Raw genomic sequence first — 25,500 nt, forward strand, 5'->3', positions numbered from 1 at the left:
CTTAAGGCCTAGATCTAAGCTTTCTCCTTAGCCTATCATTATCGAAGGATTATCGAGTGCATTGACGATTGAAACAAGGAAGGCCTAGAAGAGAAAATAGCATAGGTAGGCCTAGTCCGTACACAAGAAAACGGTACAAGTTGCCAGTCGGGTCGTACTTTGCACAGCGCGGTATATTGAGAGAAACGCATTATCAAATATTCATAAAGTTATTGATCTCCTGAGTTATTCCGATAGGCCTACTGATAAACTCAGTGGAAAAAAACGTCTAGCATTTCGAACCGGGAAATGGAGTAACAATGGGTTAAAACCAATCGCTGGCGTTATCAGACTTTTGAGGGTTAATGATTGAAAGAAATTTGAATTGAGAACTGTGCAATACTTAGCTTAACTCCCAGTTCCTTATTCGTACCCGTAAGTATTGGCAGGCAAAATAACAACTTTAAAAATGGGCACGAATAAGGAACTGGGAACTGGGAACTGGGAGGCAACTTCACAGACCCCCAGCATCCTTGCCCCAAGCACAGGCAACTTTACTTTCTTATTCGTCTCACGCAGTACAAGTTATTCCCGCCAAAAGACTTAGTTTCTCGCCCACCAGCCTGGTTTGTCTCAGCACCGCTAGTGGCGCGCCTCGGTTCCGAAGTTCATAAATTATGCAAATGAGTAAACCTCCCTCATTTAGTTTTTCCGGATTTCGCCAAATCGCGTTTGGATGGTACTGGTGTCGCGCTGTTTTCACGAAATTTCAAGCATGTAGTCGTTTTTGGACTAAAAACTGTATATCTGATCACCTTATGTCTTTATGTCAATGAATGGTTATCGTATTTTGTATTCTATTGAATAAGTAACATATTCAGTAAAGATACGTAGTAGGTACATAGTGCTGAATCTGTTCCAGTTACGCTTTAATTGTGTTTTTAGATTGTTTAACTTTGTTTGTTGTCCATGGACCATCGTCGATCTAATTGACAGTATTATTTGTTTTCAGAACTGCGGTCAACTCAATATGTCAGCAGCAAAGGCTCCTAAGCAGGCTGATGAAGTAACACAGAGGTCAGTGTTACACTCGGACTCTTCTATTTGGAACTGATAAGTGATGTCAGTTTTCAGACCAGTCTTAGAGTCTAAGTCTTGTTAGGGTTGACCATCGCCATAGCCTGAGGCTGAGCAGAAGGCAGAGGTACAGCCATTTTGGCTAGACCTCAAAATCCTAAAGCAATTGTAATCTTTGTATAGAATTTTACTTTTAAAACTGTCATCAAAATTAAAGTGTTATTTTAGGAAACGAGAAGAAGTTCTAAAACAGCTGCAGAAACAAAAGGAGTGTGAAAACCGTGCAGTGAAGATTGTGGAGAGATTACTCGAGGAGAACATCACTGAAGAATTCTTGAAAGATTCTGTATGTTGAAAAATCAAGATTTTAGGACATGGTAGTAAATTTATGTCTCTTTGAATGATATGTTCAAGGTTGGGTTGGCTTGCAAGTGCAATGTTTGTTGGACAAAAACATGCCCTAATCCAAGATGACAGAAAAGATGTCAGCAAATCAGTGCTTTCAAACCTTTGCTAGCGATTTGTCATGTTCTTGTCATCATAGGGCACAATGGTCAATCTAGACATTCTAAATCCTTTTTTTAGGCGCAGCTCATCACTCCATCGCACTATGCAGACGTGAATGAGGAGAGAAATATTGCAAGGCTGTGTGGATATCCAGTGTGCAGCAAATCACTTGGACCTGTGCGTATTATCATGATTTGTGCAATTTGGGCGTTCAAAACTTTTTAACAAAATACTTACATACTTACATGGTTAGAAGGCTTCAAAAAAGTATTCTGATCTCAAAAGATGTTCATAGAATACTATTCTATATATTTTACTCTGTTGCAGATTCCCAAACAAAAGTACCACATCTCTACAAAACATAATAAAGTTTATGACATCACTGACAGAAAGGTAGGATAACTTCATTGGTTTTCTTCTGTCAAAAGTGCAGCACTTTATCAGGAGAAGCAACTTGACGCACAAGAGCACAATGGACACCTGTTGTAGTCCCAGTGTCAAAGTTGTCGTGACACTTCTGGAGACAGTTACAATTTGGCAGTAAATTAGATCTGCTAAACAGAAGAAGATATCAGAAACACAGAAGTGATGGTAAAAAACAGGCCCTGTTTTCCACATGTTTTACAGGAGATGATTATCCATGTTTTTGGCTATTTCAGAAATTCTGTAGCAACCAGTGTTACCAAGCATCCAGGCATTTTGAACGGCAGATCTCTACGGCACCACTCTTTCTAAGGGACAAGGAACAACCAGTCCGGTTCACATTGCTACCTCTACAACAAACAAGGTATGTCAGTAGTTAAAGGAAATCTGTCACAAAACGGTTATAATTGGGGAGTTTTGAATGGCTTGGCAAAAACCTATGGCGGGAATGATTTCTCACTCATGACGCTGAGCAGTTTGCAAATTGTGCTAACCCTTCTATTTCGTTTCTTCAGTGGCAAGGCTGGGGAAGAAGTTGTGACGAACCCTTTAGTAGATCTACGAGAGGAGCTGATGCTTTTGGGACTAGATGATTGCGATGAGGTGCAACAAACAAGTTCTGCGTCTGCCGCCGGTCACTGTGAGGATGTTGATGGTATAGCATCAGATTCGAAAGGTTTGGGGAAAGTTGTGCAAGAATTAGACAGTGATGATGATGATGATGATGATGATGGGAAAGAGGTCGGCCTAGGTCATTTGGAAACTGAAAATGATCGGACAGAGGTGACAGGACAGGGTGTTCCATGGTCATTGGAAGGTCGGGGTGGAAATGGTGACCAAGTGGAGTCTGTGGAGGACAAAATGAAAAAGTTAATGGAGATGATTGATAAAAGGGACAAATTGATAGCGGATTTAAAGGAAGGGAAACTTGATCATTCATCTGAGGAGCAGAAAGTTCGACCCAAAGGTTCTAGCCCTGAATGCAGTAAGGCCCCCAGTGATGCTGGAGTTGCTAAGGTGAAAGATATGGTTAATGCAAAGGTGACCAGTGGTGCTCAGGCTGGGGGTGATGAGAAAAACGGTGGTGATGACCTTCAAATTGTGGAGAAAAGGGGAAGGGATGCAACCGGATTTGAAAAGGAGCCAACACAGACTAGTTTTGCATCCAGGGTGCAAGAAAATATCAAGAGGGCTTCTGTGCAGAAGGGAAACGTTGACCTCTCAACAGAATTTGGCGTCGAAGATCAAGGTCATCGGGCTACTAGTGAAATACGTGGTGGTCCTCTTCATTATACATCTCGTAAAAAAAGTAGTCCGAAAAATTCTTTTGATGATGTGAAAAATTCTCTGCTTGCTTGGAAGACGAGGCAGACATCAGAATACTTTTCAAGTGGAAACGACGTGGACTTTAGGAAAAAACTTCTGATGCAGGAAAAAGTTGCTAGAATTTGCCAGAATCTGGATGAAGAAGAAATCTTAGAGAATTTAGATAAGTCGGATTCGGTCGGTGACGGCCAGAAGCAGAAGCTTCCAGATTATCAAGACTTGGCCAAGAAGACGCATGATTATGATCTCAAGGTCAAGGAGTTTTTTGAAGGTCATTTGAGTTACCCTGTGGAAGGGGAGGGAGAGGCAGCTGCCTCAGAAACGTTAGATAACATCGCACAGGTAAGCAGTATATTTTCTGCTTCTGCTACCAGTCCGGTTGTGTCAAATTGTACGTTTCTGCTCTTTGAGAATTGTACGTTTCGGCCTCTTTGCCTGGACAAGGATCATGATAATTTCTGCTTATCTTCCACAGGGTGGTGTGGTGGAACGAGATATCCAGTGGGAACCTCCCCTGCCGCTGGTTGATTCCCAATCACAGATGTCGATCAGGAGAAAAATTTTACTGGATGGCATCAACAGAGTGTAAGTAATTAAAAAGCGCTTTTATTCCAGGCAGTATTAACATTGGAGTGACTACGACATAAGAAAGGGATGACTTTGACCTGCAATTCTTGTAAGGTGCTCCCCATAAAGCTGGCCTAAATCATATTTTGAGCAAGATGGCAAAGTTATCAGACTTTTATAAACACCCTTTATAGTGAACTAAGTTATGCAGTAATACTGTCATTTACTATAAAGTGTTACTATAGTGATTAGAGAAACATTTTTTCAGGCTGCCTTCGCTGCTCTCAACCCTGAAGTTGATCCCGCGGGATGTCGCTACCTCCATAAAGGAACTTGTCTACACATTCCGGTAAGTTAGTTGGTCAACGTTTGGGAAGATGGCTCTGCCTGTTCAGTTATGGCTGAGGAATAAACTCTCCGGCCACACGGGAAAGGAAAGTGTCAGTATTTGATCTCAGTTCTATCATCTTATGATAGATGGCTTCACTATTCATATCTGATCGATGGTCTTTGTTGATGCTTTCTGTCTAGCTGGGTGATGTTGTCAGGGGGTCGTAACCATTGTTGTATTGGGTAGGCATGTCTTCTCCTAAAATAACCCGAGGGGGATATTTCTATTTCAATATAGCGCCTCTCTCTACTTTCTTCTGTTTATCTTTTCTAGACTGAGTAGTCACAACATTGTTTTCAAGCCACAAGAATTGACCCTTCTGGCAGCTGTCATCTTAAAAATGTAAGTTACATTTTTATTTTTCAATGACTGGGCTAACGTGCCCCATTGGATACTACTAAAGATGCAATATTTGTCATATTCTCATTAAATTCGCACATGTCCACATGTGATGTCATTTGCACATGCGCACAACTCTTGGTAATATTGTTGGTGCACGAACAAAATTGACCCTATTCCTGAGAACATATGTAAAGTAAGATCCTATCACAGATCTTGTCTAGTCAGCAAATCTAATTTCGCAAGTTACATCACAAAAAATATTAAGAGAAAAAAAATTAGATTGTCATGATAAAAAACAAACAAAATATGAAAAAAAGCTAGATTACTACATCTCTTGGTTGAATTAAATCATACAGTTTTGGCCAATGAGAATAGAACATGACAGATGACAGCAAATCAGTTAATAATTCAGTTGTTTTTTTGTTTCATTGTGACCAACCACAGTCACAGCCTGATCGTTTTTTTCCTGTCTTATTTTTACTGCTGTGTGTCAGAGAAATTTATTAGATAAGACCAAAGTTGGTTGCATTTGGATGGAGGCATCACACGTTCAATGAATGCAATCTTTCCCGACATAGACCCCTCACGGTCACGCTCTGTTACCCTGATTGACATGCCAAAGGCTCTGCACCAAATTGACGTGGGTGTCAACTGCTATATAAATCAGGAAGTCATGATTGGCCGATTGCATCTCTGAATCCTTTGTGGATTTGAGGCAAAGACAGTCGGACGGCAGCGATTAAGATATCGCAGTGTTGATCGCGTCAGTAGGCATTTTTGATGGTACGGCTTGTCACGGTGATGCTACGTTAACTCTTGTGCCCACACAGGGTAATGGAGCGTACAGAGAAGAGAGAATGAGTCTGCTCTGATGGGTTTGGCGTTTATTTTGAGATATCGTGGTAAATACGTCGGGGAATTCTTATTTCATGCGCAGGATAAATCTTCTGAATTCATTTGGGGATTTTGTCTTTCATTTGAGAAGTTTTCATATGATTAGGAGAGTTGATGAGTAAATTGGTGTGGGTCTTTTGAAGACGGAGGTAGTGCACTTTGTCTGAATGGGCTGGGGAATGCCTAAGCTGGACCACTCAATATTATAAATCACTTGTGATCTCAATTTATTTTGTTATTTTCACAAGGGCCGTAAGCACTTCAAAGAAATCTTACTGAAACAAGCTTATTGCTCACTGCAAGTATTCAGTCTTTTAACTTGGACTCATACTTTTGAAATCAAATGTAGAACCTTTGTTTGTCGATACAATTCACCACCTCAATATCAAGAATGTAAATGAAACTGCCTTGTTTTTCACCCTTCCAAATCTGATTGGAAATTTGGCTATTGTTTCAAATCGCTCCAAATAATGTTTCAAGATCTGGAATTGTATGATTTCTCCCTTTTAAAATGTTTTTGGCCAGATTGATTTACTGAAGTTTTTTGACTTTTCCCTTTGATTCATGGGATAGTTAATCATTATTCAATGTCATGATGTCAGTGACAAGGCGTTTCAAAACACATGCTAGCAGTTGTGTCATGAACATTTGTGCTCAAAGCTTGTGGGAACTCAACCCCACCCCAAATCACATTTCAAAATATCAGAACTCTGTTCATCCCAATATTTAAAAAAATCTCCTTTGATGAAAACATATTGACCGAATCCTAGCCTATACAGATTTTAAAACTCTTGAATTTTGAATTTTAAGTGTTTTAATCGAATTTTATTTGCACAGAATAATTGCAGCCTGCATCGCTATTATGAATATTTGTGTGCACCCCCATCCAACATTACCTTTCCCAATCACCAACTTTTGATCTCGTCGAACCCATCAGCCAACAGGTTGTATTCTCACCCGATCCGGCCATGGAAATCTTGCGGGAAATTGTTCGGTCGCCTGATATTAGATTTCCGACATTATACCACCTGTAACACATGCGCTGAACGTGAACCTTTCAATAGAACTCGTCATCAGGAAATTTCAATTTGAAAACTTCAATTCACCGCCGTTTAGGTAATGTGTGCGATTCAGAATAAAAGTTTGTTTGTCAGTGTTGGGAGAATCTTTCTTTCAAAATGATCAATACATAAACGGAAGTCACAAAATGTTATAACATAAATCATTCTGACTATTGTGTTATAACGGTCATTGTTCCACTGGGGTTGGCAGTGATTATTAAGTTCGTTTGACCTTTTCGGGAATCGGGAGGGTGTCACTATTGACAAATTATCAGTGTTTTATTGTTGATGTGCGATTGAAATATTTTTAATTATTTAAAAATATTATTTCACTGGGAATCTGTGCCTTTTGATGAGCAAGTTCGGTGTTTTTTTACTTCGCAAACTATCAAAGTGTGTCTCTATGATAAGTCGGTCTGAAGGAGCTCTCAGTCTAGACAGAAAATAGCATGAGGATCTTTGCCGGTAAAATCCAATCGAATATGTCAATGGTCAAGTTTTCTGTCTTTTTTTTCTGCTCGTGCTCTGATGAGACAGAAGGCGCAAGCGTTGTTGTCGTTGCTTGATGGATGAAACAGCATACAAAAGTGACAGCCACTGACTGGCCGTTAGTTCAGCCAAGAGCAACTCATTCTACCTTCAATGTTTATGCTGATCGAAAATTGTGGGGAACCCCACAGGAATATAGGAAATCCTTCATCATTTGTCTCCAAGATTTCTATTTTGTCAGGAGGAGTGAAATATCAAAGTGGGAGTTGTCAATCAGGATAGGGTGACAAAAAAGTTGCTGGGTTTTTTCATGTGAATATCAATCCTTGTACCGTTGTTTGTGTCCAAGTTGAAGATAAGTTTTCATCTTCGTATATTTTGTTGCCTTTATTAGCTAAAAGTTTAAAAAAAACAGAGACAGAAGTGGAGTTTCAAGCTTCTGAATAGAAGGTAAAATAATACACTTAAAGCAAACAGATTTGATGCCAAAAACACCTTTAGTCAAAATGTTATTTTATCTAAATACAACTGTGATCATTTTTCAATTTTATTGTCCTCAGCAGTTGAATGCTTCGGGGGCCTTTGATGCCAGCTGATGTACAGTATAACAATGCCAGCTTGGCCCTAACAATACGCACCACCTTTGCTCATAATTTCAATCATTATCAAATGCAGCACCTATACTTTATGTGATGTATTTCATCAACGTCACCTCCAATGGTCAACAAAATTCACAACTGTGAGATGTACTTTTATAGTCAAATAATCAAATTAAACATTCTTATAACAAGTTTACGCCAAATAAATGCGATAATGTCCGCTGAATAATAAGTTATCCATTAAGATAAGTTAGTCAATCTAATATTCGGAATCGGATAATTTGAGGTCCGCATGTAGTTATCAGATATGATGGATGTGGGGATGCTGAAGTGGTCCGGTGCGATCTCCTGCTGTACCATCCGTCAGGAAATACTAACCTCATTTCTGAAATCGGACATTTCCGAATTAATATTGATATCACTGAATTGGGGTACATGTATTGAAGGAAAGTATCCATGCACCAGGGGAGAATGTTGCAGGGAAAATATCGCATCCAGCTTCACCTTATCGTCTGCATGGTGAGAATTTGGTGCATGTCTCTACAACGGTGCCTTTGGCTTTGTGTCTTTGGCCGAATATTCAGCTGACGCAAAGGAGCAGGCCGTCACAACATCTTCAGATTCCTTTCTCGTCCTAGTTTCTATACTTGTCATGTTTCTCTTTGATTAGTTGCCATGTCCCAACCTCATTTATGAAAGTATCATAAAGTGAAGAAAAAAGAGCATAAATATATCAGAACATAAAAAAACCTTCCTGGGTCATTTCTGAACAGGCATTGGTCCTTGGCTTCATTTCTGTTGCCTATAACCAACAAGGGACAAAGTTTGACATCTGTTCCGCTGGCATCGGTCAAAGCTGATTGGTCCCCTGGGTCACATGATCGCAATGACTAACGGAAGATGCTTTGATATTTTCGTTGCTTATGACACATGGTTCTGATTAACTTAATCTGGCCGGCATAATTTGGTGTGGATGGCTTGAAATTTTTTGCAATCAGTTCTCCTAGTTTAGCTCATCCATCAATCTTATGACCAACAGGGGGCACTTGCATTGGTGGGCTTTTTTGTCACATGGTCCTCTTGCTAAGGAATCTAATGCAAAGCTCACATAGATAGTCTAGCTGAACTGAACTAAGACTGTTGATTAATTAAGCATAAAAATACCACCAAGCGGGAATGTGATGTTGTGAACCTCAGATAACTTGGTGTTGACAACCATTGTCTATCTAACTTGAACATGTCGAATGACATCGAATGACTGTGTGCATATACATATCGAATGGAATATTCAGAACCAGTCTTAGAGCCGTGAAACTAGAGTATGAGGCTGACTATATCTGAAGTCTTGATGACTGTAAGGGAAATGGTCAAAGTGATCTGTGCCACATCAGAAAATGAACGTAATAATGCATTTAGTCGAGGCTGATAAATGCATGGGCTAATTACGATTACGTAGATTTCTATATCAGAACCAGAATCAGATTGAAACGGCCAAATCGTACCAAATGGCCAGACATCCATCATCGCCACAGCTACTAATTATTAACTTTATCGAAATAACATGGTATTCCGTACGGCCTAATCGAGTTTGCTGGACCACGCTACAAAATTTTCATGATGGATCGCAATACGCTAACTTAATTTCAACGGATATCTAGTGACACCACTGTCCATCATTGAAATTTAAACGATCCGCGAGGGACTCGCAGCCATTCTAACAATATCATCGCAATTATCAATCTATTTAATTTGGGCCAATTTGGAAGCGGAAGGTTTGGACCGCCGTTCTGTGTACCAGATCGCAACTGCTCTTGCTCCCTGGCGTACCTCTGGAAAACTCGACCAATCGGATATAACCAAATTAACACATCAGACCTCATAATGGAAAAATCTTAATCCCAGAATGCAACTTTTATGTTGGTCCAGCTCCGAGAAATTAACTCGAAAATTTATCCCGAGTGATTTGATAATTTAATTGTATGATGGTGGTTCCAGTCTCCATTATTTAGATTTGTTGAAATGTAACGACCAACAAATACTGATTTGGTTTCCCGAAGAACTGATTTTTATCTCAAAGTCAAAATGGACAATGTTTCTTTTTTACCAAAGATATGAAATGGAAGTAAGAAGCTAACAATATTTTGGAGCTCAAGAGATATTAAGTAACTTCTATCATACAATAAAATGATGATTATCTTGTCGAAAGATTACAGTTCAATAGACGAAATGATAGATTCTGATTTTGATCAGAAAAATTTGCAATATGTGCACTTTTTTCAAAGATAATACAGATAATAGCTCGGGTAATTTTAGTTTCTGTTTAAATGAGATGAGCCGAGATTGAACATCATATCATGTACCTATCGCATCCGACATGATAATCATAGTCATTAATGTCGCCATTGTTAAGTAGGAATCAGGGTTTGCCATTTTCCGTAATGACCCTGATTTCATTGCCATGACAACTCTAGACCTGTGGCAAAATGATGTTTTTTCCCTTTTTGAAGATCATTATTTCTGCATTTTATATGTCGCATCCCAAAAACATGTTACCGGCCGCTACCAGTCAAGAAAGAAGGTTGCATAAAACAGGCCAAAATGGCATAAGGAATACAGCAATTTAGCCGGCTTTATTAGAGAGAATAAACTGACATCTCATGGGACGAGATTCCCACAGACTCGACCAGGCATGACAATGATTATGCTGCTAACAGACAACATCAATGAAGATGACTGAAAAAGACAATCACAAAAATGGACCTAAATGGCGTAACAAATGTCGGCGATTATTTCCGCCAGACTACAGTCAAGTGGTCATCACCCACCTGCAATCTAAACCAATCAACATAACGACCCCTAGGTAAAATAACGCACATTACAGCAGACGATACATAACGTCTGCCGGGGCGACAATGACGCTAATTACTCCAACAATGCCGGGCGGTGGCCATTGTCACATGACTGATAACATCCTTGGCGATAGTTTATCAAATTATAGTGATGTTCAGAGAGCAGTTGTGCGATACTATCCTGGTATCAACATGAAAACACACGTGCTAGCTTTGCTATTTTTCTTTGATTACCTCGTTATTGGAATGAAGATGCCTCTCTTGTGTCAATTAAGTAGGTTTGTGATTAGTTGTTGGAGTAAATAGAGACATCGTGTGAGGTGGGTTGACTTGCCGGTCAGTGGATCTCTTGTCTGTGATTAATCTTCCAGTGTTTCACCTTTGAGAGACTAGGTTGAGTTGAAGATGATAATTCAAGAAGTTTAATTGAAAATGATCAGGAATTGTTACGCTGTAGAATTTTATAGATTTATTATAAATAAAACATATTAGATTGCTTAATAGCAATTCAATAGATAGGCCTTTATCTTTCAAGTTTGATAGAGTCACCTTTGAGGGCTGAGGGTTTCATTATTTAAGCAGATAGAAACTTGATTGAAAACTGTCCTAAATTATTAAAAAGTCAATTATTTTGATAGATATCTTCCAAATGAAATTTGATAGCAATTCAATTGATGTTTCATTTAGAATTAATGGAATTATTATATAATGTGATGATCGTTTAATAGAAATTGAATGGCAAAATAAGAAGAAAAAATTGCATTTTTTTCACTAGGTCTTGAAATCCTGAAGAAATGAAACCATTACCGATGACAGAAACAAAAGTGTATTCCAATCTCAAAGTAAAATCTCAATTTCAAGCTGAATTACTCTGTAAAGATTTCAAGTCGAATCAAATCTGACATTCTGTCAAAAAAGATAGTAAATCTAAGAAACTATCTCTATCAAACCTGACTTATCTAAGAGTTTTTCCTGCATTTTTTCCTCAAAGGATTACCAATCCCGATTATTCACCTCCATAAACAGCATGACGCTTTGCGATGTTTTTCCCCAATAACCACTGATTACCCCAAATCGAGAGTTCTTTAAATTACTTTTTGGTGTTCATCGGGACAGCCAGAGACCCATGATTGGCAATCTCGTTTGCTATTTGTGCCGTTTACGGAGTTTTCGCGCGGATCGTGGCAAAGTTAATCTCGGTTCGAAATGAGGTGGTTCCCTCTGGGAGTCTTCCTAACAGGATGGCTGTTCCTGTGTATTACATTGATGTCTCAAGAAATGTGTTTGACATTTTTATTTTGCGAAAGAAATAAACAGAGGGTTTTTTCTGTTTTGATAGGCCACAGCCAGTAATTTTTTGGACCTTTTCAGAATAAAATCAGTAAAAAAGATACTTGATTTGAACTATTCAGAAATGGTCTTAGATAAATGAGGCTAGAGTATTTAGAAATAATGCCTGAAAGATATGTCTTGAAATGTACAAAAACACGCAAATATACTACATGTACCCTATAAACACTCAAATCACAAGTCATCAACTTGCTCCACCATAGACCAAAGGGAACATCCGCACCCATTCGTTAGAATAATCGACACTATAAACCAAACAAAACTGACATTGATCTCAAAATAAAATACATGGACTGAAGTGTTTTGCATGAAAAGAAATGTTTTGTTTATGAGGTCACACATGGTGGCAGTTGTACACTCACCTTAAAGGCGAAATATCTGCAGTTGTACACTCACCTTAAAGGGGAAACATGTGCTGAAATGATTTGGTGTTTGTGGCAAGTGCAGCGCAAGTTTAGGTCTATCATGGGAGAAACTGTGCCGGATGTTATTTGCATCATTCCAATGGGTACCCTTTCAATATGTTGTAGTTCCTTCTACTCTCTGCTATTATCTATATATCTTATCAAACGTATCCTTCTAGCTATGCTATTATCATCTATGTATCTTTATCAACCCATCCTTGCTACACTTTTATCATCAAGGTTATCTGTGTATCATTTATCTATCTGTCCTTGCTTTGCTATTATCATCTGTATCTTTCATCAGTCCATCCTTGCTTTGCTATTATCATCTGTATCTTTCATCAGGCCATCCTTGCTTTGTCATTAACGTGTATATACATGTATATCTTTTATCAATCTCTGCTCGCTATGCTATTATCTATGTATATCTTATCAGTCTGTTCTTACTACACTTTTATCATGTATCTTATCGATCTGTCCTTGCTATTATTGGGTGATATGAATAATGACTAGCAAATGCTTTTATCTAAAACTCCATGTACATTTACACTAGGCCTTTCTGTACAAAATTGAAGTAAAAGCATTTGCTAGTCTTTATTCATATCACCCATTGTCTTGTATCTATGATAGAGTGTATGGCTTTGAGTACCATACTGTTCTCATGCCAATTCAAGCGTCTGTAACTTCTTACTTCATCTATATCATCATCTAGGTCTGTAACCTCTGTCTTGTTTTTCTCCTGTCTTCAGTCTCAACCTTGTTTCACTTTTCTTAAGAAAAAATGTTGCTTTTTCACTAAAAAACACGTCTTTCTTCATTCTGTTATGAAATGTGTGCCAAATATGATTATTAAGAGTGTTCAAAAGAAAAAGAGTAAAGTATATCTGCCAAGGAGATAACCTGATGTAACCCCAAACCCCCTCACCTTTCAGTGAGTACAGAGACAAACTCCCTCATAACACTGATAGAATTCCGAGAGGGCTTTGGGACTTGAATCAAACCCCACTGACAATGATCGATCCACCTTTCACCTGCAGACTCCTAGCAATCTACTCACCGCCTGAAATAGACCCTTCTCCAATCAGGGGCCAATTACTAAATCTCGTTAAAGGACTGGTAATTAGCCTTAATTGCATTAAAGTTTAATCAAAATTAAATGGCACGTTGGCGTGACCGAATCAAATAGTTGTCACCTCAGTCTGGTGATCAATCTTGGCCGGTTGGTCGTCACGCGAGAAATCGTTGGGTCAAAGTTAGGGAGCCGACTTGCAGAAATCAATGGGTGCACAGTGGTGCCACTAACAATAAGATTTTCAGTATGTCTTACTTAGCCTCTTCTTCTATTCTGGCGGTCACAATTTGCTACAGCAGTGATCAGAATAACAACCCGCGACAGGAAGGCTGGCACCAAAATGTGCAGTGACCAATCTATTGAGTTTGAGTAAAGCATACTCGAGCTTAAATATGAGTTCTTGGATTTAGATCCAGGTGGCAGCATGATGTCTCTTCTCCGCTGTGGTGAAAGTGACCCCTGGTATGAGTTGGAGGCATGATTGTGTCCATTGCCCCCCCCCCCCCCCCCAAGTAAGGAAACGAAATTATCAACCGTAAAATTTTGTTTTGTTGGAGCTTTAACTACACAACTCTCCAGACAAACGATTGCATGATTTATCTCAAAGTCGTATTTTACACGTAAATCAAAAACTGCCACATTGATTAGCCATAAAAGTAATGTTGTGTGCTCCACAATAATTCACGCAAAGCGACCAAGATTTTAATTAAATTCTCGCGTGATGTTCGAAGTTTAATATGAAAGTACAAGTATTTTGGTGTGTGATCATTTTTTACACTGATTTATCAGAAAGTGGGAGTATTGTGAGGAGGCAGAACTAAAATAAAAAGCAGTGCCAAGTTCATACAGAGTTCATAAAGAAATAACAAGTTTGTCTGCTTTCGTCACTTTGAATATCATATATTTTAATAATAACACAAAACTAAAAGCCAGTTAAATTGTTATAAATTCACTTAAAATTGGCTGAATATACAATCACCTCTGCCCTGCAAATGAAATAACCTAGATGATCCTACAAATTTTCCAACAAAAACATTCCTCCTAACACTCAGCCCATCCCTCGAACTTCCATTAGGTGAAGGCGGGCCCAATTGAGCAGAAATATGAACTATCGATGACATCCTTCCAACATGCAATTTTGTCTTCGTAGAAAATGCCACCCCCTACCGTGTAATCAGGTCGTTTATTTCTCCACCGGCAGCGAAGACGACGGCATTTGATCTCTTTGTAATATTAATCTAACTAATCATGAAATTTGTAGCGGAGACAAGTTCAAAAACACGCTCCGATCTCGTGTAATTTCTTGACAGAGGAATCAGCAACGCCCTAGGTGACTCCCTAATCTAGTAATATTGTCCTGTCTGCCCCTCATTATAAATTCAAGCGCTGTAATTTATGCAGATGAACAATGGAGGCCAGTAGGTGTCAATTGCATTAATCCTTTAAGCGGATGAAAGGACAGGATACTCCCAATTTTCCGATGAATAATTTTTGGCACTTTCTTTTTGTTCACAATGTTTTTACTCTCATCAGTGGAAAAAGGTGTGCTGGCATTGTGGGCTGATCAAAAAGCCTACCGTGACTTTTATACTCTGGACCATGTTGATTTTGAGTGATTTAGGCCTTTCTTGACTTCTCATTTTTTGCGATTGGGGGTATTGTACTGATCAGAGGATGCAAGACAATCACTGGCAAACCTGATTTTGCATGACCTTGCAAAGCTCTAAAACTTAATGGAATAGCTTCCCTATGTTCGAAATACCTTTGCAATCCTTGGTTCTGGATAAGCCCGATTTGCACTATAACTTTTCGTACTTAAATATCATCATCCAAGTGCACATGTTCAGAAACCAAACCCCCTCAAAGTGTAAAAGTCAAATACCACAGAAATGTTGATCCGACCACATCTGTGACGGCATTGACGAGACACCGTATCATACCACGAGAACGGAAGCCAGCTTCTGATAACCAAACAAAAACCGGAAGTGTAGAACGGAAGTGACTTGTTTGATTTGTGATCTCAAAGCGGTAAACGACGCACATGTCAGTTTTTTTCTCGTGGAGTCTTTCAGTCATTGACTGATTTCAATGGATAGCACACAGCACATGTCTTTGTGTTGGTTTTTTCGATGATATCCACATTTAAGTTATAAATCTCTAGATATCGAGGTGTTAAATGTGGTGTATATCAGTTTTTGTCTTTAGGTGATATTGCTTTTTGCAGCTAAATTTCCATAATCCACCATCACTGATGATAAATTTTGTTTCACCAATCAAACAAGTCAACACACGTAATAACCTGAAAATATAGATAAAAGGTGATTTGGAAAGTTATTTTGAGACAATGGTGAACCTATTGTACTGCAATACGTGCCATTGATTTTGAGTTCAATAGTTTTATTGTAGACAGAAGGAGCACCCGAATGGTACCACTCAAAATCAGCACCTAGGGAGACATTGATTTGGAACCATGTTAACTATTCATCATATATTTGATTAGTTGGCAAGTCAACATCAACAAAAAATCCTTCACCTTTGAAGAAGAAAAACACTTTATAAAAAGTTCAGCTTCTTTTTCTTCTGCATATAGTCCTGTTCTGCTGACAACTGCAGTTGCCTGTCTTAATATGCCCTAGACACTGGACACTGGTGCCAAATCTGTCATCAGAAAAAAGAAATTGATTTGGAAAAACCTTGTTAACAATTCATTGTATTTGATTGGTGTGGTTGAGTAGGCAACATGTGTTCCGTGGAATCATTATCGTAAGAAATCACTATCGCAAATCAGATATCTGAAGTGTCCCACATTGTCAATGCATGCAATCACACAGTGCAATGAGCAGTGGGGTGCGTTCAATATATCAAACCATTTTACATATAACTATTTGAAGCCTTAGTCATTGAAACTGGAACTCGGAAATTATTTCTTCCTGATATGAAATTGTATGACCATATCATTCATTATTCCTTGAACTAGCTAATTGGTGAGGACCTCGAGAGCAAATTCCATTCTTAGGAACCTGTCTGCGGTTTGTTGCAAACCGCTCTCCTTTAAGCGGGATTCGTCCACTGTAGTAGAAAAGTGGTTACCCATCTGACTGGCTGCCACTCGTAAAACTTCCTGCTCCACAAGCTCTGTCTCAACAACTGCTGTGGACTAGTTTTTACAGCTGATATCATACTATAAACCCATACTTCAAGTTTAACTTTTAACAACCCAGCAAAAATTTGATTTTAACTCTGTTGCTATCTTAAACTTTGTTTTTAAAAAGGATGGAAAGGTTTAAACAGCAGCCGGTAATCTCTTCAAAGACTCCCGGACATCCGGTAACTTTATAAAACTAATGATGCACACACCATCATTACTTAAGTGTCCCCCGAGATGCGCTTAAGCACTTCGCGGCTCGATCATCCGCTGTCGTCAATCCCAAAATGAAATTTTATCACCGCAGAATAACTTGATGCTAAATTGTAATAAGCGATAATGTGATGCTGGATTTTAATGCAATAATCTCGAGAGGAGATTACGGCATTTAAATACTTTAATCGGTGATTAATGGAAATGCTTTAGAATTAATCAAAATCCTTGAAAGATGCTCGTTTGCGAGATTAGAAATTTTTGAGATTAAAATTCATCTTTTTAATAGAAGTTGAGAATAGTCAACAGGCATATTTTTTCTGGATTTGATGGATAGAATTCATGTACTCTGATGATGAGTATTAAATGATAATGATTTAGCCCCGAGAGTAGCCAGCGTGGCCTGAATTCCTGGCTCTTCGCAGTCCTTTTTCAGTTTGCCTCATTGTAACTTTTATGAATTATTCTCAAAGAAAAATTTTCGCTTGATCACCATCTTGCACAATCGTGCTCTTTCTGTACTGAACAGCAGCAGCCTGTTGATTGAAAAATAACAGTATATCATTTTTAAGTGTTTAATTGGTTTATGTTTTATACTTTTGTATCAGCCATTTTTTTATAAAAGAGCAGACATTCAATGCAGTGCCTGCTGTTGATGCCAATAACTTTCCCAAATGTTCCATATATATTTCTATGGAAATATTCACAAGAAAACAAAACAGGTTGCGCGTAACTTGGACAAATTCAATCTTTTGTTGAACTTTTTGTAAACGGGTGTCACAAAGTTTTATCAATTTTAATCAGAACTAATAATGTACGACCTCCATTGTAATGTGATTTTTACTGAACAGGTTTGAAATTCAAATAATCAGCACATTGCCACATATTACCGCAACCTGCTTCAGATGCCAGCAGACGTATTTGAAACCTTTTTTCGGGTAGCAGACGTTGTCTCGTGAATCGATCGGCATTATGGGGCAGATGTGCGAGGTGCGACATTTGATATTTGAGCTTTCGATATGTTTTCAGAAAGTAAGGTAGGTCATCACCTCCTAAATTTTGAGTGAAATGGCCTTAAATATGAAATTCCAGGTTTTCTTTAAATTTCTTCATGTAAGAGTCGTCCACTTGTAACTCTGCCTCCTACATGTTGTGGCACAAAAGTGAATTATTTTCCAAGAAAATACACCGAACTGTTCAGACTGAACTTGGGATATACCCCCAAGATTATTTTAAAAATTATAATTAAAATTAAAATAAGTTGATTTGCAAAAAAAATTTAAAAAAAAAAAAAAATCTCTAGGAATTGAGTCATACCTTTATTTACTGCAAGATCACTAGAGTCATTGTGAAACGTAATGATTTTGCTGCCAATAATGTATGCTTGCAGCCAAAATTGATAGGCCTGGCATGGCTTTATTTGAAGACTGTGAAGGATTATGATTGCTCTATTAAGGACACACGTCCCAAATGGCCAATTGAATGCTTAGAAAAATGCAACATCTGCGTCAGTGAAATTTCACCGCATTCAAATTCTCACACTAAATGTTGTAATTATGTTGAGCTGTTAAATTACTTGGCACATGTGTACGAAATGTCAAAATCTTATAATAAAGCTGATTTTATCGGAATAATATGTAATCTGCTGCCGAGTTTGATCCAAAGTCCGCTCCTGGTTTATGCTAATGCGCGTTACTTTCGTCTGAACATCTGAGCACTGAGCCACCGTCGGTCCCTGAGCACCATTTAGAGATCAGGGTAATGGTGTGTGCGGTTGTTCACTTCAATCAAGTTGATCGGTTTGGATTTGGGGTTGAGATATATGGGATATTTACTGTGATAAGATTTTATACTTCAAGGGGAGGAAGAGGAGTTGGTTATGATGTTATAGAGGTTGCACACCCTTCTGATTCCCACTTCAATTTCAACTCTGGATTGTAGAATGGTGTTTTTTGTGCTCAATTTGGATAGACGATGGGTTAGTGACACTAAGTTTGCCTATGGTCATGACATCATGGCTTGGCTGTAGTTTCAGTTTCTTAGCAATTAATCAACGGGTCATAGCTCGGTGGAAAAATTTGAAATCAAGCACACAGTGTCTGCTTCAACCACAAATGTTGCTCAGATGACTATAGACAGTCACGCAGTGTCTGCTTCAACCACAAATGTTGCTCAGATGACTATAGACAGTCATGCAGTGTCTACTTCAACCACAAATGTTGCTCAGATGACTATAGACAGTCATGCAGTGTCTGCTTCAACCACAAATGTTGCTCAGATGACTATAGACAGTCACGCAGTGTCTGCTTCAACCACAAATGTTGCTCAGATGACTATAGACAGTCATGCAGTGTCTGCTTCAACCACAAGGGTTGCTCAGATGATTATAGACAGTCATGCAGTGTCTGCTTCAACCACAAATGTTGCTTAGATGACTATAGACAGTCATGCAGTGTCTGCTTCAACCACAAATGTTGCTCAGATGACTATAGACAGTCATGCAGTGTCTGCTTCAACCACAAGTGTTGCTCAGATGACTATAGACAGTCACGCAGTGTCTGCTTCAACCACAAATGTTGCTCTGATGACTATAGACAGTCATGCAGTGTCTGCTTCAACCACAAATGTTGCTCAGATGACTATAGACAGTCATCCAGTGTCTGCTTCAACCACAAATGTTGCTCAGATGACTATAGACAGTCACGCAGTGTCTGCTTCAACCACAAATGTTGCTCTGATGACTATAGACAGTCATGCAGTGTCTGCTTCAACCACAAATGTTGCTCAGATGACTATAGACAGTCATCCAGTGTCTGCTTCAACCACAAATGTTGCTCAGATGACTATAGACAGTCATGCAGTGTCTGCTTCAACCACAAGTGTTGCTCAGATGACTCTAGACAGTCATGCAGTGTCTGCTTCAACCACAAGTGTTGCTCAGATGACTATAGACAGTCATGCAGTGTCTGCTTCAACCACAAATGTTGCTCAGATGACTATAGACAGTCATGCAGTGTCTGCTTCAACCACAAATGTTGCTCAGATGACTATAGACAGTCATGCAGTGTCTGCTTCAACCACAAATGTTGCTCAGATGACTATAGACAGTCATGCAGTGTCTGCTTCAACCACAAATGTTGCTCAGATGACTATAGACAGTCATTACTGTTGTGTGACTCCGAAATCTATATGTTTAATCCTTGGTGATTTCTCTAACCACGTTATTGATGTGGTCAACAAATCAAAGCTTGAATTTCAAATTAAAACCAAAAATAATAGTTTAAAACAAATAACGATAAATCCATGTGGTTTGTAAAATCTGTTTTTATTTGTCCAGTTATGTCAACATCAAAGAATGAGAGTGATTTAAAATGATTGGTTTATGTAAATCATTTTCATTTGTTGGTTCGTTTAAAAATTTGAAACTTTCAAATTGAATTTGAGATTTTTGAATTACGTAAATAAATATATGAATATAAATTTCAACTTCACTGATGTGTACACCAATACAGATACATCACGCATGCCAATTTTCATCTCTCTGGTCTGTCTAGTCCAAGGAAATTGTCAGAGAATACATGCCCTTTTTTCAAAAGACATCTTTCTCTAAATTACACTATTCATCGAAGAGATTTCTATTAAACATCAATTTTTTTGCCTAAAGTGATTCTCTGGAAAATCGTAACAGAGGATAGAAAACCGGAAGTGTCATAGCAGGCAAAACATACATATTGGTCCATTTCAAAATGACAAAAAAATCAATGGGTCCAGCTTGTCGAAAAAACACAAATAAATTACCACAAAATTTAAACAATTACGAGTTATGAAGTTTAAATTGAAAGGGGAGTATCCGCATATCCACATTTGCTACTTGAGTCCCCATACAGGAAGTGCTTGATCATCGGAGAATCCATTGTCTCTTTGAAAACCTGCCTAGGAGGACGCGGTTTGGGCGCACGTCATGACAGGATGTGCCAAGGACGCACAGTGCATTGTCAGACGACAGTGCATCTGTTGAATGCGCACACTTTCAGTGTTTCTGTCACCTGTTGTCAAAAAATTGAAAAAATCGGTGTCCACATATCGGTGGTGCTAACTTCACATAAATAATGGTCGTTTTTATTTTTAAAAACAAGTATGACGAAAAACAAACATTAATTTCCTGTTCAATGTCAACAAGTGGTTGTTCAACAGATTATGATCCCATCAGACAAATTATCAATTTTTACAGCCTCCTCAGGTCCACATGTGTTTGAGTATCCTTGGAAATTTGTTTTATTTTGATGCTCTGAGGGTTGTTGGAGACTACTTATACCGCAAAGGTTGGTACGGCCAGAGTATGGCATTGTCCTTGATTGTTCAGAATCTGACAGGTGCTAGACATGGCCACTTCCACTGTGAAGATTACTCAATATGCTGACCTGGTGCACAACCACTTCAACTCTTGCTATTTTAATTTTTGAGATGTTCAGTTTATTAAAATGTATCAGCTGACATGCTTAGTCTATTTGATTGTAAGTGGGTTGGAATAAGGGTACTTAATGAATGTTCCCATTGATGGATATGTTATGCAGTATCTTAAAAGAATATGGCTTTTTAACAGAGATTACATTGCATCAATATTACCTGGATTTGAATAAGTCTCGGTTTTCTCCTTCATTGCAAAAAAAATCAGTTTTCAAACGTCTCTCTTGTAAATTTCAGTGTTTCGCAAAATTCAAATAATTGTTTAAACCATATAAACTTATCAATTCAAATGCTATTAATCTCCTATCTATTGCCTATATTTTCAGGCTTTCACTTAAAGACAAGAACCTTCAGGAATCATTCAGTTCAAGATCTGCTACCCTTCTTCTGGAAAGCCTCTGTGATACGTTTGCTTTCTCTCATGGAGATTTGGACCATCTGCTCCAGTTAATGACATCTTCAGACATATCAACATTAGACTGAAATAGAGTCGTGTTTCAGATCGGATTCCTCTACAGTCAATTCTGATGTCTTGTATGAGTGTTTGAAGTACTTTTGCTGGTGATTTCAACATTGTTCTCAGCATTGGACGGATATAATAAGGACTCCAAAACAACTAATAACAAATCTAACAAGAGTCAACGGAAAGTGACAAAATAATTTGCACCTTTTCCTCTCTCCCACTCCTTTTCTTGCCAAATCTTCTCTTTTCTCACTCGTCGCTGCTCCAGAAACTTAATGAACTCAAAATGGCTTCTTCCACCTTACAGGTATCACCTCAACTTTCCAACTTTAAGATTGTCTATTATTCTTCAGCACTCCTGGGGAAAAGTTAACAAATTTACCAATTTTCTTGTTCGGGTTCTTCATTAGGTGCCATAGTGTGAGGTGCAGATCACTCGGAGTCTCTCTTTAAAAGTTCCATCTGCATGACACCCCATGGTTGGGTGTTATTTATGTACATGTCAGTTGTTTTATGACATTTTTGGCACAGCTTGGTGACAGACAGTACGCTGACAGGCAAGTGTTAAATGATTGAGGCATTAAAGACAAAACGACATCTCAAATGATCATTCTGCCGAGGCACCTGGAAATGAGTTGCTGTCATTGTGCAGTCACTACCATACGAAACAGCACTGGTGCCCTCACGAACTGCCGCAGATGCAATAAAGTGGCCTCCCCAAGGACCCAAACCGTGCAATGCCTGCCTGAATTATCTCTGATTTGATTAGAAGATGACTGATTTAGGACCCACAAATTGGTGTATCTATCAACGAGAATCGCTCGAGTTCATTTCCTTGAGTGCGAAATGTCTCTTTGAATTTTCAAAATGATTTGTACGACAATATGCTGTATCATTATTAATTGGTTTCTCAAGAATTAACCCTTGGAGGCTTTTAGGGTGTATCTTGTCACTTTTAAGGTGACTATTGATGACAACGTAGAAAAATTTACTTTAGAGAGTACCTAGCTGTAATTTCTGAAGTAAACTGTGGTAATTTTTGAAGCAGATAATAGGAGAGTGAAAATCATGCATGCCCTGGTATCCTCAATTGTCTAAATCAGAAAGGGTTACTTTGTCAATATCTTGACCCAGTATTTAAAAATCTGTTAATCAAGTGAATAGATTCTTGTCAGCTTGTAAATATTTCAGGCCACAACCCAATAACTCATCACCACCGTTTATGTCACTGAAAACTATTCATCCACTTAGGATGAACAATAAAATCTGATGAAAATTTGATTGAGACTATTAGTGTCGGGTGATGGAAGTATTCAGGCTGACAACTGGGCCAGAGGTCCTTACTGTCCCAACCACGGCTCAATAAACCATGACAGGCACTCAGATGCATACAATTATTAAAAAAACACTTGTCACCATTGAGTAAAACAGTCGAGGGGTACTTCTGGTGACTTTGCATAATTCACAACTTTTGTTTTCTCTGTATCCCCGCTGCTGCATATGTTTGAAGAATGACTTCAGCCATCAGCGCGCGCCGTCAGGAATGGTTCTAATTTATGCAAATTGGTAAAACAAACCAGAAAAATTTCTGCTATTAATATTTAACATGTATTGTCTCTGGGCCATTTATTCTGTCGCTATGGCAGGTTTGTTAAAATCTGATTCAATCTTTTATCTACGACATTTTTCATTTTCATTATTGACCGGGTTGAGAGTTTGGGTTCGGTCAACTAAACTGTTTTCTTTTTTTTATCAAAAATATGGCCTGGCTGTGTTAGACAGCCCAAAATCAGGTTTAATTTGGTACCCTATGCTGCTACGAGATATTGATTTAAATCCTTTAAAACCAGTGTCCACCATTCCACCTGACAACCTTCCACTAATCTGTTGTGAAGGTCCACAATCACATGTAACCTAACCATGTTGGCAAATATTTGATGACATCCTGTAAAAGTGCCCCCTCTCAAGATTGGTTGGCTGTGAAAGCGGCAGAAAAAATCCGAACACGTCTCGGCAAATTAAACATATCGTACAGGGATATGATTTATTTAGGCCAAAATAGTGAAAGTGATCGTTTGTGATCTGTAAAAAATGTGTTGCATAGCTTCCTTTTGTAAATGTGGCGGTGGTGGATGGGTATATTTTACGACATGTTAGGTAGGTCAATTGGTCAAGTGTTGTAGCAGGCTCTTGCAAAACCCTCGACCTTGGATTTCAACTTTCATTATCCCGATACAGACTTGAGTTGCCTATATTTGTCTCGTTCTAAAAGCTCGAGAGGGTTTGAACAAAACCGTCTTTACAATGATGCTCTGTGAAGGTTTGGAAGAAACTTTCCAAGATTATTGAAAATAAAGACTGAGAAACATTGAATTGAAAATGTTGTTCCTCCACACATTGTTTAACTGCTGGGCCATGATTTATTTAGTTTCAGTCAACATTTTCCACTTATTCTTGGACAACCACAAATTGTTAGGAAATATTGACTCTAAACCGCCGATCATTATGGATGTCGGTTCTGTTAAACATCTCATATGGCTATTGATTGACAGAGAGACAGTAATCAATTTCTGCTTTACAGATTGTATGAGCCTCTGTGTCTTTATGTTAAGACTCTGGCTTACCAAATAGGCCCCCCCCCCCCCCCCCCAGGAGCTACACGTGATGATAAGTTCCTCACGTATGTATAGTCAGTTATAGTATATCATATGCGTTCTCTTTCTATGACAAATTTGCAGGATACATTAGAAATGAATAAAATTTATTTCTTATATTAATTGATTCTCATTGCGTTAGTCCTTTGTATCTTGTCTTCTTTGCCAAATACAAGGCTTAGTGTCTTGTGTAAGGACAGTAATGCTCTCTATTGCAAACAACCAGACCAGTAGTCTGTTCAAACACCAGCTTGTCTTCACCAATAAAAAGACGAAGTCACAATAAAGGACATGGAAGAGATAAGACGGACAAAGTCACAACCACAAACCTGTGGACAATATGTGGATCGTCAGACAAAGTCACATCCAAGGACCTGTGAAAGAGAAACGAATGGACAAAGTCACAACAACAAGCCTGTGGACGAGAAATTGGCAGACGAAGTCGCAACCAAGGACTTGTGAAAAGGAATAGACCAAAGTCACTACCAAAAGCCCGTTGTCAAGAAATGAACGGACCAAGTCACAACCATAAATCTGCTGGAGGAAATTGATAAAGTCACATCCAAGGACCTGTGAAAGAGAAATCGATGGACAATGTCACAACCACAATCCTGTGGACGATAAATGGACAGACAAAGTCGCAACAACGAACCTGTCGAAAGAAATGGAAGGGAAATGGACAAAGTCACAACCGAGAGGAGAAAAACGGATTGACAAAGCCCGAGTAGAGATATAAACTTTACCTTTTCTGAAATTCATCACCTTGGCAATGCCAACCATCGATTGGATGTCCTCTTACCTTAATTCAATTAAAATTATAGTGCTGTTAGTCAGTTTCAAGTAGTTAAGCGTGTTGTCGTCCTGTGTGCTTTGCATGTAGGGCCCTTCAGCCTGAAATGTGCGGTCCTCATTATTGCAGATATATATGCGCAAACCAGGTACCGGCATAAAATATGCATGCTCTGATTTTAGGTGTGCTGTGCTGAAAACCTGTGAATAATCCCAAACTACCCAAATTGGCCAGAACCTTAACTAAACCAACTGCATGTGGCCTCATATCGAACGTTTCAAATATTCCACAAAAAGTGCATCCCCGTGCTGTGCAAATCTACCAAACTACGTTAAGGGATCCATGTTATTTTTTTAATTATAATTTCCATTTGTCCCAAAATGGATCTTTTGAGGACAAAGTCACAACCAGCAATGCTGGGATAAGTTGACTTTAAAG

The 25,500-nt window shown here is 38.7% G+C and overlaps 1 protein-coding gene across 1 annotated transcript; it reads left to right on the forward strand.

Moving 5' to 3' along the window:
• The first annotated feature begins 737 nt into the window (after window positions 1-737).
• On the forward strand, window positions 738-24,253 carry LOC135501790 (RNA polymerase II subunit B1 CTD phosphatase Rpap2-like). Its single transcript, XM_064794101.1, has 11 exons — window positions 738-872; window positions 992-1,056; window positions 1,285-1,402; window positions 1,642-1,740; window positions 1,891-1,956; window positions 2,223-2,350; window positions 2,502-3,654; window positions 3,788-3,897; window positions 4,148-4,228; window positions 4,544-4,612; window positions 21,482-24,253. The coding sequence occupies exons 2-11, from the start codon at window positions 1,010-1,012 to the stop codon at window positions 21,636-21,638; spliced, it is 2,028 nt and encodes a 675-aa protein (XP_064650171.1). The 5' UTR covers window positions 738-872; window positions 992-1,009; the 3' UTR covers window positions 21,639-24,253.
• Window positions 24,254-25,500: the final 1,247 nt, after the last annotated feature.

This window comes from Lineus longissimus, chromosome 17 (genome assembly GCF_910592395.1).
Source record: "Lineus longissimus chromosome 17, tnLinLong1.2, whole genome shotgun sequence".
NCBI classification, from domain to species: domain Eukaryota; kingdom Metazoa; phylum Nemertea; class Pilidiophora; order Heteronemertea; family Lineidae; genus Lineus; species Lineus longissimus.

Bases quoted from the DNA above. Each gene is read 5' to 3' on its own strand.
- LOC135501790 (XM_064794101.1), top strand. From the start codon at position 1,010: ATGTCAGCAGCAAAGGCTCCTAAGCAGGCTGATGAAGTAACACAGAG. The intron at 2,351-2,501 runs GTATGTCAGTAG...TCGTTTCTTCAG, and splicing joins CTACCTCTACAACAAACAAG to TGGCAAGGCTGGGGAAGAAG. The intron at 4,613-21,481 runs GTAAGTTACATT...CTATATTTTCAG, and splicing joins GCAGCTGTCATCTTAAAAAT to GCTTTCACTTAAAGACAAGA.